This window comes from Tympanuchus pallidicinctus, unplaced genomic scaffold (genome assembly GCF_026119805.1).
Source record: "Tympanuchus pallidicinctus isolate F22 unplaced genomic scaffold, pur_lepc_1.0 scaffold10, whole genome shotgun sequence".
Lineage (NCBI taxonomy): Eukaryota > Metazoa > Chordata > Aves > Galliformes > Phasianidae > Tympanuchus > Tympanuchus pallidicinctus.
Genome location: NW_026294619.1, coordinates 1,498,710 through 1,514,750, shown reverse-complemented (window position 1 = coordinate 1,514,750; position 16,041 = coordinate 1,498,710). Strand labels below are relative to the sequence as shown.

General features: G+C 41.7%; 1 protein-coding gene across 1 annotated transcript in view; it reads right to left on the bottom strand.

Annotated features, from left to right (window-relative positions):
- Positions 1-16,041, bottom strand: part of GSK3B (glycogen synthase kinase 3 beta) — a 141,113-nt gene that overhangs the window by 74,809 nt on the left and 50,263 nt on the right. The window contains exon 2 of the mRNA XM_052666199.1: positions 12,799-12,992. Coding sequence (XP_052522159.1) covers positions 12,799-12,992 — 194 coding nt within the window. The remainder of the gene's footprint in view (positions 1-12,798; positions 12,993-16,041) is intronic.

Here is a 16,041-nt window from a genome sequence, read left to right as displayed (position 1 = left end):
CAGGAAGGGACCTCCTACTGCTACCTGCATAGAGTGCCATGCATTTGCACTAAGTACAGGATGTTCCCACTAGTAAGGCGGACTCTTTGCAGAGCTACTCATCAGAAGAGTCCAAACCAGGAGGCCTTGCGCTGTTTATCGTTCCTGTTAAATGACGGCCTTTGTGCCGCCACAAATTGCTCAACGACTACAGTGACTCTGCTGTGCCTCCAACACACCAGGCAATACCCAGTTTGCCCCAGTTCTTCTACGCTTCATACTCCTTCCTCGTCCTATGTGACCTGTTAGCCTTACCAAAAAGTCGTAGAAAACCTTTATGCCCGTTATGCACAGCTACAGATGCAGAATCATTGCCTATCAGGAAATCAGCTGTTATCTGCAAACCACGTCCCTTTCCATCCTTTCCTAACTTGCGTTGACTTTTTTGGAAAAAAAGAAAAAGCAGGCACTGTATCAAGTCCACGATTATTTGCTCTGACTCTTCAAATGCACACTTCAATCATCTGCAGTGGTTTCTAGCACTCTGGGGAAAGAGCATTTTTATTTCATATGTTCTCATGCTGTTGCTTTTCGCAGGTACCTAAATGACACGTGGGTTGTATTAATAACCCTAGCATAAGCAAGGAAGCCTTAGGTCACAGACATGCAGTTACAGTTCACCGTGATGTCGCACTGACAGAAGAATATCATCTATAACTTTTACATATACGTTTTTAAAACAACACAAGTTTAATGTCACTCCCTCAACTAAAAATGACCAGATCTTCCAATCTTTACTTTGATAACCCAGAATTGCTTACTGTACGGATGTCCAGCAAAGCAACATAAAGAAAAACACTAAGAATTTATCCTCAGGAATTCTTCAGAAATTTGTGCTCCTTGCCCTACATCCCATGGCTCACTGTCAGGCTTGGTCTCAAATGGGCTCACACAGTTGCTCAAGGTCAAGAAGCAAACACAGGCACATCCACGTACCACACTGAACTGAACTTTCCTAACACTTCCTAGCCCATGCACTGGGTTTTGAAGCAGTAAACTTCAAAGTGCCAACTTCCACACTTGATACTAACACACTAAGGGAAGTTGGAAACGCATCTTTTTAAAACTTCCTCTATAACTCACCAGCAAAACCAAACTTCCCCATGAAGATGCCTTATCAGGTTCAGGCAAGTTTGGAAGAAAAAAATTCCCCATGAACAGTGCAGATTGGAACTCAGGAAGCCCGCCTGCCCTGCCAAAACCCCCAGAGAAGCAGCTAAGCTATACTATCCCCTTCCAGAGACTAAATAGCCTGCAACAAATGATTTAATTTACAACCAGTCAGCATTCTTGCACTGTTACAGTCATTCGGTATAAATGAGATGCCTGTTCTCGAGTCCAAAAAACTTGCTACAACCTTTATGAGTCATTTTTCTGGTGCCATTAAACTTAGATGAACGCACAAGGGCCTGCAAACTCAGTCTGATCAACAGATCTGCAGACATCTTCAAATGAATAGCACAGAAACAGAATATTTGACTTGATGTCTTTTTAAGATCCATCTTCATCCTCATTTGGCAAAACTGAAGGGGAAAAAAAGAAGAGAAATACAATCTAGCTCTTTGACATCAGAATGGCCCTTGAATTAAAAAAAAAAAAAATTAGATCCAGCTGTTCTTTTACATATGCATTGTTATGCTTCAATGACTCAGGCTGACTCTTAGTATTTTGACTACTTAGTTTAGTACTAGGCACTCTAATCACTATGGCTGGGGACTTTCAAAGGGCCATCACAAACCAAGAGGTCGAATGAACACCTTTGTTGGGTGGGTAACAATTAGGTTGGGCTTCACATTTTAGAACTACGCTACACGGATGTACCCAGTCCAGGTATTTGCATCATGACATATAGGAGCCTTGATTACTCATCCCAGTTCACTCTTCCAGGCACCACTGAACCAAAAACCCACCCTAAAGAAAGGAGACTGCATTTCCTTCGTTAAGAGTTTGTCACATCTCACTCTAAAGAAGCAGACTAGATTTTGAGTGGGCACCTTCCCTGCTCCTGCCCAAAAAATAGTACAAGTTCACAATAAGCTCTGTATTGAAATCATTCTTTACACTTTGAAACAAGTATCAATATAAAGCCAGGATATCAAGCACCATAAACAATATTTTCCTTAGTGGAGTACACGTCTCATCCTCTTTCCGTAATATTTCTTTTTTCAGGCATTATTACATGATACAACTCTCATGAAGTCACTCAAATAAAATCCAGATTCAGTTTAACTTCCTGCAGAAGATCATATAGAAGTTAAGTCCATCCAGCAAAACCTCACTGTTTCTCTCATCCTCAAATCTAGTCTTGCCAAACTTCACTGCGTAGTGCAAATTAAAATAAAAACACAAGGGAATGAACTCAAAAGGACACAAAACCACAAAACCAAACACTTTTCTCATTTATTTTTTTATTTTTTTAAGTGCAACATGAAATAACAGAAAAGTGATTCCTTGTATGGTGCAGTCTAGAAACAATTCTGGCACTTGCATCTCATCATCAGTTCAGGAACCTAGGAACAGGAAGCATCCAAACCACAGGAAAAACCAGCATCGCTGCTAATTCCAGAATATGCCCTACAGAGACCAAAGGCCCTTTTCTCTGTGCTACAGAGGCTTAACAAAAAATAGCTTGCTTTCATTATTTTCTCACATCTCTGTACTACTTTTCAGAGCAGAAGCAGGCACTGCATATTGCCTTCTGTAGCAAGGGAATCACCAGCTGCACAACTCCTCAAGCTCTCAAAGCTTCCTAGGAGCACACCAGTTGGTTTGAAAGTGTCAGATCTACTCAAGAAAACAACGCAGCAAATCAAAAATTATTCTGATTTCCACATTTCCTGCCTTCCTCATTGTGCTTGCTGAACTTGAGGTATTCCTCTTCAAGGAGGAAGCCAGGGATAAAGCCAGCTTATTTACAAGGTTTTAAATGAAGCTGAGTAGGCTGAGCTAGCAGACAGCACTGGAGGGCACAGCTCAGGTCTGCAAGCACCATCCTTGAGCAGATCCCTCTCCTGGCCTTGCTCTGGGAAACCTCTACTGAGCAGCAGGTGGGTCTGTTCCACCCTTCCTGTCCCTTACGCTTCATTAGCTACCACTTTTGGATCCCCCAAAGCGTACAGTTATCACAGCAGAATACCTGAATGAGTAGCAGGTACTGGATTCAAAAGGGACACACATTTCTTGTAGCCTAAGATATCAGCCAAATATTTTTCAGTTAAAAATGGCAAAAAATGAAGACAAATCATTTGACAGCGTATTTCAATCACACCTTAAGAAAGGCATGCGGCATCAAACATAATTTAATCAAATAAGAGAGAAAGTCAGCAAGTGAGAGCCACGGGTACATAGCGCTGCTAAATATAAAAGTGCTTCAGCTAAGTCTGCTGTGGGCAGGCAACCTCATGCTGTGCACTTCTAACACAGAACACACAATGGTACAGCAAAAAGCCTTGAAGTAACTGCAAGCACCAAACTTCTAAGCTGTCTCTAAAGCACCATTTTGATCTCTACAAAGACCAGCTAATCCTCTATTTATATACTGCAAAATGCTTTTCTTCTCAACTGGGAGACAGGTGTAGAAGGTTCCCAGCAGGATGCCATTTCCACCCCATATCCACTTCAATACCTGAGCTCAGTACAACAGCAGTTCTAGCCAGCTCTCAAGAGCATTAGGCGTGCCTGCTCTCTGCCTTGTTGTCTTAACCAGAACTACAAGATGGAAAAAAAATTAGCTTAGAATGTATATATGAACTTAAGCAGAAATGAATCACCAAATTGCTGAGCTCCAGAAGGCACTCACGACAGTATTTCTGAAGGCTATCACAGACCTTTTCCATAAAAATACAGAGGACGTGCATATTTTACAACTGCTTTTGAACATCAGCCCAGCACTAAAACCTAGGAAGTTTTCAAGTCACCTTTCACTGTAGCTACACGGATCTAGGAACATGTGCTATGTGCAAGGCCCCCTCCCAGGTGTGACCCAGAAAAAACACCTGCAGGATTTACAAGTAGGAATGAAGAACAGCTTATCCCTACTACATGAAGAGTTTTGTTTTTTCTATATCATTCCTTCTCAGGCTCTTAAACTGCATAGCTGGAAAGCACAAAGGAAAGTGTCTTGCAAAATGAAATTTAATGTGAGCAGCATCAGGCATTTTAAAGCACCTTAAACTGCAGTCAAATAGCTACAGTATGCTGTCAGTATGTGGCAGAGTTACAGCTATTTCTGTTCCTGAAAGTACACATTTCCATACCTTAATGTGCGTGGAATTCTTCTAAACTTTGATCTCCACTCCCGGTCTCATGATTTCAGAATAGCATTGCAACCACTTTAGCTTTTGGGTTTTTTTTTTTTAACCTGTCTCAAAGCAGTCTTCAGCTTAATTTGGGATTTTATATATGAATGTGCACATATGAATTTTAAATACACATATGTGTATGTGTGTATTATATATACGCGCTTCAAAGAATATGTATCATTTCATGGGATATGTATTTATTTTACAGAACAGACACATATTTCATGGAATACACATTTCTCATCAACAACAGACTTACAGACTTACCTCCTTTGGTAGATGTGAGACAACAAAAAAAAGCAAACCGTAATCACTACCACAGCAGCTACATAAACCATTTGGACTGCTGAGGCAAAAGACTATACAAAAAAAAAACAAAACAAAAACCAACCAAAAGCCAATACCTCTATAGGTTCCTTTTTCGAGTCAGTGGATACACAAAGGACAGGTGTGCACCCTCAAACCAATAGTTTCAATCCTACCACACAGCTAAGGAAGAAAAGTGAAATCAGGGCCTATAATAGAACACCGATTTGTCTCTATGTGCCAAAGTGATTTATTTTGCCTTGACAACCACTTTGCACCCAATTCATCTAGAAGATGAAAAAACACCTGTAGAAACAGTTCTAACATAACTACAAAGTCAACATAGACACAATAGGATCAACTGAAGAAGACGTTTCTTAGCCCTCTCAGGGCTCAGGAGTATGCCCAGGGATTGGCACACCGAGCAGTACACTTGCATGCTTCAAAACCTGCCAAATCAAGGGTACACAGACTCAGTTCTTGTGCAAATTAGAAAACTGAATCAAATACAAGGTTTGGAGTGAGGATTTAGATAGCTATCCAGACTTTTCAGTGCACTGAAAACAAGAAAGCAATGCAACCACAGTAACAGCCAAATGACAGAATTGGCTCAGATAAGCCAGCTTCCAAGAGACAGATCAAATAGTGCTGTAAGAAATGCTATTATCTTGGTAGACATCTCTGCTAATCAGGCTAAACTAAGCTAGATCACAGCTACAATTTTGGCCTCCATATAACAATTAAAGTACAGATTTGAAGAAAGCCTCTCAAACAGAACACAGCCCTTGAGCTCATCAGAACATGGAAAAAAATCCTGAACATGCACGCACCCAAGCGCCTCTGATACTGCAAATCGTATCTGATGGCCCTAGTTTTAAAGAGGACTGCAACTCTTCACATAGAAATAGGAAGGGATAGTTTTGAAAAGGCTTCCAGTCAAGCTGAATTATCTTCCTTCTGCTTGTTTTACAGAAGTTATTAATACTAATAGTCTATTGACTATTTTCACAGGAAAATATTAGCAGCTTTCTTCTCCCCTTGCATTACAAACATAATGCATCACATTGAAGTAGTCAAAAGAGAGAACTGTTGTTCAAGGTGCTCCTTCTAGTTATTTAACAATAAAATTAAGGCATCCTTCTAAAAGTGCCACCTCTGTAATAGTCTTATGAACAGTGATTCATTAGCCCTCAGATCTTCAAAGTAGCTAAGATGTGAAAGTCCTCAAAGACTCAGAAGAGAGGTGTTTAAACATTATTATCTCTCATCATCACATCTATCCTTTGTGACTTTTCATCCCACGGATGCATCCAGTTCAAACTGGGAAGTCCTTGGAAATGAGACAGAACAAATTAAGAAAATTATTTTGAGAGAAGGCCTCCAGTTTATTATTTGAATGTTCATCAGTCTTCAGAAAGTGATATGGGAGAGCTAGACTAGCTCATATACACATTAAATTAACAATAAGAAGTTCTGCCGTTTGTGGACACCTAGGCATATGACACAAGGCCACGAAGAAAGAGAATCATCAATACAACAGAGCAGGTCTAACCTCTACATTGTATTTTACTCTTAATTTCAGACCCAAAGCACTGCCTGAAGACAAAGACAGTGTTTATTCTAAACCTGTGTGATTATCTCCAGATTCCTTCTGGAAAAGGCCATAATGTCCTTCCTCGACATCAAGTGCCTGAAAGACTGGCAGCTCAGGCATATGCAGATATATACAGGCATATACAGTGAGACAGAGTTCCATGTGGTAGGCACCTCAACTTTGCAACAGGGAGGATGGCTTCCCTTCATCTGTACAATGAAATGTTCTCATGGCAAGGCTGTAATGCACAGGAATATGAGTCTGCAAGATGGATTTTAGCAAGATGCTAAAATAGTAAGAAATGAAGATACTTCATACATCCTCACTGAACCTGACGAAGGAAAACTAAGCCAGCATTGAAGAGACCATGATAACTCTTCCTCAAAAGCTTTTCTGCTGGGTTTCCTTCCCAACAAGTATCATGAGGCTGTCTGTCAAACCCTTGTTTGTCAGTCTGTAGGCAGGACTATCTGCAGCCTGAGCTTACAGATCACAGAAAATGCTTGCTTTAACTCAGAGTACTGTGTACCCATCAAGCAAAATCAACTATGCTAACAGCCACCTCGGCAGAGTGAAGCCCTCAGAAAACACAGCATATTTTCCTATACATACCTGCTATTTCTTCTATTGTAAGTAGCCAAGGATAATAGGGAGCCAAGAAATGGGCCATGGGGAGCAGCCAGGAGTGGAACCAAGTAAGCCTGATGTGAATTTGAGTGATCTGTTAACCACTGAGATTTTCAGAGCCAAAAATACAAATCTCATTAGTCAACAGGTTCACATTTTCCATATGTGCACATCTAGAGAATGACATGTTTGACCACAAGCAAACACATAAAATCTACTGAATAACTCAGTCAGCTTTAGATTTTTCAATGTTTTGAACACAATGGTCTCTTCAAAAGTTAACATAACTTAAGAACTTGAACACATCATCATTTTTAAATGGGAACTCTTCCTTGTAGTTTTATGTTTTTCACGTGAGATGCTATACTCAAAGTTACTGTAATTAAGCTAACACAAACAGTGCATGTGAACTAATTTGAAAAAGGCTCTACTTATACATAAAAACTTGATATGTCTGAAGCCAGAACAGAAATAATGGCTTTCTTTCAGAAGCACCCCAAACAGCTTCCCAAAGTACACACATCCAGGAGAGAAAGAGAGAAAGCAGAACCTCAACATACACTTATTTTCCATCCTGCTGCTTTGTGAGGTTCTAAAGCAAGGGTTAACGCTGAATTTTTTATACATTAAGACATAATAATAATCCCATAAATGGTCACAATGTATATGTCTAAACGGAAGAAAGTTCTCTGTTTGCTCTATTCAGTGGCCTCAGCTTTACCCACACTGATTTCATGTTAACAGACTATCAGGGATCTACTTTGACAACCTCTCAAGCTCTGGAAGATCTGCGTGTTTACTTGAGAACTTCAGGCAACGGAACCACAGCACACGCAGTTTGAGAGCTAAACCAAAGCAGTCCTTGAATAACTTGAAGGGCTGCACTGCACAAGTGATTCCCACATAGAATCTGCTTCTCTCTTACTGCAGACTTTGGACCAATGTCCAGAAAATGTGATGCCCAATTCTAGATCAACTGAGAAGGTGCACGATTAAGAGCTTGATCATTTTGATGGCAACAGCCCAGTAGACTAAAGCAAAAGCATTAAGTACTAGATATGCAGAGTTCAGGTATTTATTCTCAGTCAGTCAAGAGATATTTTCAGCAATTCATGCGTCCATTCCAACAGGATTTCTTAAACATGAGTCACAGAATCAATCAGACTAAGAACTTCCTATGTGTGCTGAGACCTGCCGCCTTACTACTGCTTTTTGCAGAATTAAGAGTCAGCCATGTTGCTCTCCACTCTGAAAAATATTCTGAAGAGCATATCAACAAAAACAGGGCAAGAAGATCTATGCTACCAGAATTTTTTCCCAAGCATCACAATGAGAGTATTGGCAGTTAAAGGCCTGCACTGAAATATGGATTGAAATACTTGAAGAGATTATAAATAATTTTACTGCATCTATCTTTACCAATGTTGTGTTTGAGTACCTCTTCTTACATATCTGCAGAATAGAAGCAGAAGCACAGTATTGATCTAGGAAGGGTAGGACATAGCCCTCAGGAAATTCAGCTAATTCCAATAGGTTTTAGCTCCAAAACCTTGCTAAAGCTGTCTCATGCCATTCTTCAAACAGAAATGTCTATTACTTAGAAGTTCTGATTCTCCACATTGACTACAGATGACCTCTGTGGTCTTGTACATAAGTGACAAATAGCATATCATTTGTGAACCACTCACCTAAGTATCATATTATTGTGCAAAACGACATTACTTAAGTTCCCATGCCTAACATGGAAATCTAGCTTAATGAAGGCAGGTGAACTGCACACTAAAATTAAAAATACATATTTCTTCAAGCTGTTCCTTTCAGTCTGTTCTGTGTATTTACTGTTTTGCTCTGTTACAATGAATTCCAGCACACACCATTTTAGACCTCAGAGCACTTCAGAGACCCCGTTTAAAACACAGCCAAACTAGAACTGCAGTGCCACAGCTGAAGTACCAACTGAACTGCAACAAGGAGTAGAAAAAGGTAGCAGCATTGCAAACTATCCATACCATCACATAAGCTGAAGCACTCCTCTCTTCCCCGAAAAGGTGAGAAAGCTCATTTAAAACAGGCAAGCACTTCCACCATCCTTTGCTATCGATGGTGGGGTTTCCTCTCACTAGCATAAAAGCAAGAGTGTGTATTCATGATAGAGAAGTGGGAATTCCAGTCACCACAGCTGAGATTGCCATCCAGCAGACATGCTAGGGCAGCAAGAGCCCAGCTGCTGTGCACTTCACAAGCAAGCTATCTGAACAGAAGAGCACGTCTGCTTCTGAACTGCAACCAAATTGTACAGCCAACGGGTACTCCAAGTCCCCTAATAAAATATTCAGTCCAGCATTTACAACATAGATCAGATGTTCCCGAGGAATAACACATTCTGAAGTAATTGTAAACTATTCTTGATATAAGATAGCTTATTACCACCTTCCAAATCTGTCCAAGCAGAAGTTTTCTCCCAGCCTGCAGGAATGTACACCTTCAGACTTCAGAACATACACCTCCAGCTCAAAATGTAAAAGGAAGGGGAGGGCTACTATTATGAATTACAGGATAAAACAACGAGCTGAAAACAAAGACAGGTGATCTGTGGCTGGCTTACAAGTTTGGGGAATAAGAACATAAACTGTTTAACAGGCATTATTGGAGATGTGACTTACGCAGATTAATAAGAACACCTTTTTTGTTGTTTGTTGTTTTTTTTTTTAATTAATGCTATAAACCTGTGAATCTACTCGTATACCTAATAAAATCCACCTGGTTGAGAGGCACTGGAAATTCTCTGCTCATGTCTCTTACAGAGGGGCAATTAGTTCAGAGTTCAAGGTGCAAAAACCACAATGAGATTTTTAGCTTTTTTTCTCCCTTAAATAAAAAGAGAAATAATACTGAAAACAAGCCTTCTTTTTTCTTAATGGCTTAAAGAAGCACACCAAGAAAGATGTACAGTCAGATAACAAGATGCCACTGATCAAATACTTGAAGAAAAATAATCAAAGGCATTCATTTTAATTAGATACCCAATACAGAATTATTTAAACAAAAAAAAAAAAAAAAAAGAACTCACAAAACTGTCAGTATCTGATGGACAAAAACTAAAACACTCGGGCAAACTGTCATTGTGACAACATAATCTCAAAGTCATGGGATTCAAAAAAGCAATACATTTGATCCAAACCACAAGCTGATACAGCAGCGAATGAAGTTAAATCCAGCTGGAGACCTGTCAACAGTGGTGTTCTGCAGAGGTCAATAACAGAGTCAGTCCTTAACATCTTTATTGATGATGTGGATGAGGAAACTGAGTGAACACCCAGTAAGTTTGCAGATGACAGCAAGTTGGGGAGAGGTGTTCATCTGCCTCAAAAAAGGAATGTCCTACAAAGGGATCGGGACAGACTGCATCGATGGGTTGAGGCCAATGGCATGAAGTCCACAGAATCGTAGAATGGCTTGGATTAGAAGGGACCTCAAAGATCATCAGGTTCCAACCGCTGCCGCAGGCAGGGCTGCCAACTGCCAGATCAAGTACTAGATCAGGTTGCCTAGGGTCCCATCCAACCCAGCCTTGAACACCCCAAAGACAGGGCATTCCACAGCCTCTCTGGGCAAACAAGACCAAGTGCTGGGTCCTGCACTTTGGTCACAACAACCTTGTGCCAGCACTACATGCTTAGGACAGAGCGGCTGGAAAGCAGTGAGAGGAAAAGGATCTGGGGATGTTTATCAACGCTGGCTGAATATGAGTCAACAGTGTGCCCAGGTGGTCAAGAAAGCCAATGGCATCCTGTCTGTATGTAATGATGTATTAGAAATAATGTAGCCAGAAGGACAAGCGAGGCGACTGTCCCCACAGACTCAGCTCTGGTGAGGTCACACTGTACTCTGTTAAGTTTTAGGCCAATAAAGACATTGAGGCCCTGTAGTGTGCCCAGAGAAGGGCATGAAGCTGGTGAGAAGTCTGAAGCACAAGTCTTATGTGGAGCAGCTGAGGGAGCTGGGACTGTATAGTCTGGAGGAGACCCAGGGGAGACTTTATCACACTCTGCAACCACCTGAAAGTAAGCTGTAGCAAGGTGAGCGTTGCCCTCTCTTCCCAGGTAACTAGTGATAGGGTGGGAGAGAATGGCCTCAAAGTGCACTAAGGGAGGTTCAAGATAGATGTTAGAAAAAATTCTTCTCAGAAGAGAATGGTCAAGCACTGGAAAAGGCTGGTCAGGGAGGTGTCACTGGGCAAAGAACTTGGAGGTGTTCAAGACATGTAGATGTGGTACTAAGGGACACAATTTGGAGAGCAATATTCATGATGGGTGGACAGCTGGACTAGATAATCTTACAGGTCTTTTCCAACTTTAGTGATTCTACAATTTTATGATATCCACCAAGCATCACGTGACAAGGGAAACTTACTAGCCTTTCACCTAAAACTATATAAGCAGAAGGGATCAAATAACTCTTCTAGGAATGAGTAGATTTAGAGCTTCTGTTATTCTCCAACCTCTCCCTTTCTTACCGCACCATACTGCTTCTCCAGTTCTAACTGCCTTCAACACATAATACAAGCCAGAAAAAAAATCTGACAAATAAAAGAACGTAAGAACTTTAAATACCTCCTTCAATTAGAAGTGAAACAATGCTGCACTATTAGTATAATTTAAAAACTTCTTTCCTTTTCACTCTTTAGCTGTTATCTCTATTATATGGTGATAACTGTGTCGATGATAACATCAATTTCAAGACTCAAAGAAAAGGCATACTCTAACAATGTCAAATTACTTCAAAAGGATTGTTTTCCTACTAAAACAGGACACAAATTATAAACACAATCAGTGAAGCTAGCTAGGCATGAAGTGTTACTGAAAAAAATGAGAACTGCAAAGGAGATGGTGAAAACATCATCCACCAGGCATTTGAAGTATTTCTAAAACTTTTTTCAAAAGAGTTTCAAATCATCAGTTTTCCTTTAATATGCTTCAAATTCCTCTCTTTAAGCTCAGAAACTTTTGCATCTAGCCTGTGCCAACAAGATTACCCTTAATGTCTCCTCTACAAACTGCCCATACACTTCTGTAGTCATGAAAGTTGAAGGTTTCATCTCCAGATGCTGAAACCCACATTTTAGATGGCAGAATCAGTTACCTTTGCCACCATTCACCCTTGAATGAGCTCATCTGCAGCTCCCTTAACTACAAGAGAAAGCAGTCAAGTACACCAAGTACTTAGCAGGGGCAGGTACCAGCAGTGATGAGGTTGCTAATGGTCCTTAATTTAGTTTAAGTATCACACAGAGATAGACTTCTTGGAAGGCTAATTACTGTTTAGAATAAAAATTCCCTAGTCTTCGAACAGTCAGAATAGATCACATTTATGAATCAGATAATGAAGGGAAGTAACCCTCCCTCGGTCCAAACTGCCTTAGGCTCAGTACTTGTTACCTTCTTGCTTGGCCTGGGGACTTTCTGATTTATTCAAGCGTAGCCTTCTACTTTATAGGTGGCAACGCCCAAGAACAAAGCCCAAAGGCACCTATCCTTACAGCAGCTTAATTGCTAATGACTACAGAGAAGAATCTGTGCTAGAAAAAAGTAAGTACAACACAAACTTCTCCCTTGTTACCCTGGTTCACTGTCTCAAGAATCAAGTCTGCAATCAGGGAAAAGCACTACAACATCAAATCAGGAAAATTAGGGTTTTTAACTTCCTGTTTTGCACTATTGCAAGAAGCAACAGCAGTGACTCACTTCAAGTTTAACTATACTCCTTTATCAAAAAGCATCTGTTTAATCTTTAGTCTTGGATTTTTTTGTTTACATGCTCTAATGAAGACAAATGAAAAAAAAAAAACTGAATAAAAAAGACTGCCATAAGAAAAAATGGAAAACAAGACAACATTCACAAAGAATTTTCTGAAGCTATGCATACTCTTACCTTAAATCTTTTATCCTGCAGGACTTTCTTAATGGCCACAAGCTCTCCTGAATCACAGAGTTTGGCTTGATACACAACACCAAAAGATCCATTTCCAATCACCTTGGTGTCCGTGTAGCTAACTTCTTGCGGTCGGTCTGGACCTTGTCCAGGAGTTGCCACTACTGTAGTCACCTTGCTGCCATCTTTGTCTCCTGGGAAACAAGAGAGAGAAAAATAATCACAATACGCTCATAAGCAAGATCACCAAAAAGAATGAAACAGAAAAGGGTGAGGGCTTACATTAGTATATGCTTTAATATAACAGAGGAAGAAAAACTTAACTGTCAAAAGGCAGAAAAGCCACCGAGCATGTTTTATTACTGACGCCATTTAGTGCTGACAAGGTTTCAACTTGATCATAAAAAGAAATATTCCCTTCCAGATGTAAATAACTCAGCAATAAAATCTGCTGTATGACCAGAACAAGTACTTATTTCTGCATCATGTTAAGACAAGAGGCATTAAACAGTGTCACTCGTACTTCCTTATACTCTCCTGTAAGGGAAAGAAAGAAAGCTGTCAGTAGAGCAGCCTGCAGATATACTGGTATATATCTGGCAATAAAAAACAACAGCAGCATGACAAAGTATTTCGCTTTCATGCTGTGCTGCAGAGCACAGACAGGAACATGCACTCAGGATCCAAAGTAGCTGCATGTGCTTCAGTGCAGATGCAGCAGCTGTGGATTTCAGCTGTCAGCAACCAGCCACTCTTGAGTAACTCAGCTGCTTCCTCATAAAAAGACAAAACCATTATCACCTACAATGAGAGCCATTTATTACCAGTGTGCTTCCTCAAGTTCAAAATCTGATTTTGCTTGTAAAAGGACCAAAGTTTTAGGTCATCCTGCAAGTACACATCAGGATTTGCTGTCCTTAAGTTATGATGGTTCAGGTTGCATTATCAAATCAGGCTGCAAGAAAAGCCAGAAGGAATCTGCTGTTCAACAGCAATCACTCATCAACACTACGTGAGCGAGAGTCAAAATGCCCATCACCTGCTTACCAAGTAAGCTCCCTTCCACAGCTATCTCAGGAAGCCCCTTCCAGTCCTTCACTGCTCACGCATCAAGAAAGATTTTTCTAATACGTAACTCAGAACCTTTACTGCAGTTTGGCATGTCACTAGCTTGACTCCCCATAGGCATGGAAAACAGCATGCAATCCCCTCCCATCTGCCCTCCTCCCACTCCACTTGCAACACACGAAGGACTGTTGCAAAGGACACTACCACTATGAATATGCTACTTTCCTTTTGGGGACCTGTCCCACCACTGCTGATGTCTCTCAGGTATGATACCCAAAAGCAGACACTCCAGCTTAAGCTTACCTGAGCTCTGCCCAGCATGCTAGCAGCTCCTTGTACCCAACTTGCAACACACTTGTTTGTGCAGCCCAGCACAGCGTTTGCAGCTTTTGCAATGTGAGAATCTGGCTGACTCACAGCCTGTTTGGGTGCCAAACCTTTCTGAGCAGAACCACTGCCTGCCAATCACTGTCCCCTTCCATCTTGCACCTGGCTCTTCTCATCATGACCAGGGTCCACATTTGCCCCAGCTGAAATGCATCCAAGGCTTCCTAACAGTATTCTGTCAACATGTCAAACGCTTTCAATACTGAGCGACCACCAAAAGAAGACCCATTTCACAATGCTACACAGAACTTATCTAAAAAATTGTCCAAAATTGGAGAATCCTGCAAGGCTGCTGAAAGAATCTGCAGAAACCCTGTAAATATATCATTTCATCTTGAACCCCATGGTACACTCAAATCACAGAATCACAGAATGGCCAGGGTTGGAAGGGACCTCAACGATCATGAATCTCCAATCCCCCCACCACATGCAGGGCCACCAACCTCCCCATTTAATACTAGACCAGGTTGCCCAGGACCCCTTCCAACCTGGCCTTGAACACCTCCAGGGACGGGGCATCCACAGCCTCTCTGGGCAGCCTGTTCCAGCACCTCACCACTCTCTCTGTAAAGAACTCCAACCTAAATCTTCCCTCCCTCAACTTAAAACCATTTCCCCATATCCTGCTGTTATCTACCCTTTCAAAGAGTTGATTCCCCTCCTGTTTGTAGGCTCTCTTTAGGTACTGAAAGGCTCTCTGTCTTTCTTGTACTGGGGGCTCCACACCTGGACGCAATAATCCAGATGGGGCCTCACAAGAGCAGAGTAGAGAGGGACAATCACCTCCTTCTCCCTGCTGGCCACCCCTCTTCTGATGGAGCCCAGGATACCATTTGCTTTCTGAGATGCAAGAGCACACTGCTGGCTCATGTTAAGCTTTTCATCCATCAAGACCCCCATTGTCCTTCTCTGCAGGGCTGCTCTCCAGAATGGCTCCTTCCATTTCAGTCTGTATGGATGCCTGGGATTCCTACGGCCAAAGTGCAAAACCCTGCACTTTGCTGTGTTGAACCTCATTAGGTTCACCCGGCCCATCTTTCAGCCTGTTGAGGTCCCTCTGAATGGCATCCCTTCTTTCCATCGTGTCAACCGCACTACTCAGCTTGGTGTCACCAGCAAACTTGCTGAGGGTGCACTCGATTCAGTTGTCAAAGTCATTGATAAAGATGTTAAAGAGCCCCAGTCCCCAGACAGACCCCTGGGGGATGCCGCTCGTTACCGGCCTCCACCTGGACATAGAGCCATTGATGACCACCCTCTGCAGCCTTTCAACCAATTTCTTATCCATTGACTGGTCCACCCATCAAATCCACATCCCTCCAATTTGGAGATAAGGATGTAGTAGGGGACCATGTCAAAGGCCTTGCTCTAGTCCAGGTAAATGACATTGGTCGCCCTTTCCCTTGTCCATTGATGCCGTCACTCCATCACAGAAGGCCACCAGATTAGTCAAGCATGACCTTCCCCCGGTGAAGCCGTGCTGGCTGTGTCGGATCATACGCTCATTTCTAATGTGATCAAGCATGTTGTCCAGGATGATCAGTTCCATGATCTTCCCAGGCACAGAGGTGAGACTCACCAGCCTATAGTTCCTCATGTCCTCCTTGTTCCCTTTCTCATAAATGGGAGCGACGTGACCCTTCCTCCAGTCATCTCGGACCTCACCTGACAGCCATGACTTTTCAAATATGATAAAATATGGCAAAGTAACCAAACAAATGCGGTCCCCTTTAAGGGGATTTCTAGCAGTCCACTCCTTTCCTAGGCTGCTCATGGGAAAATGAGCTT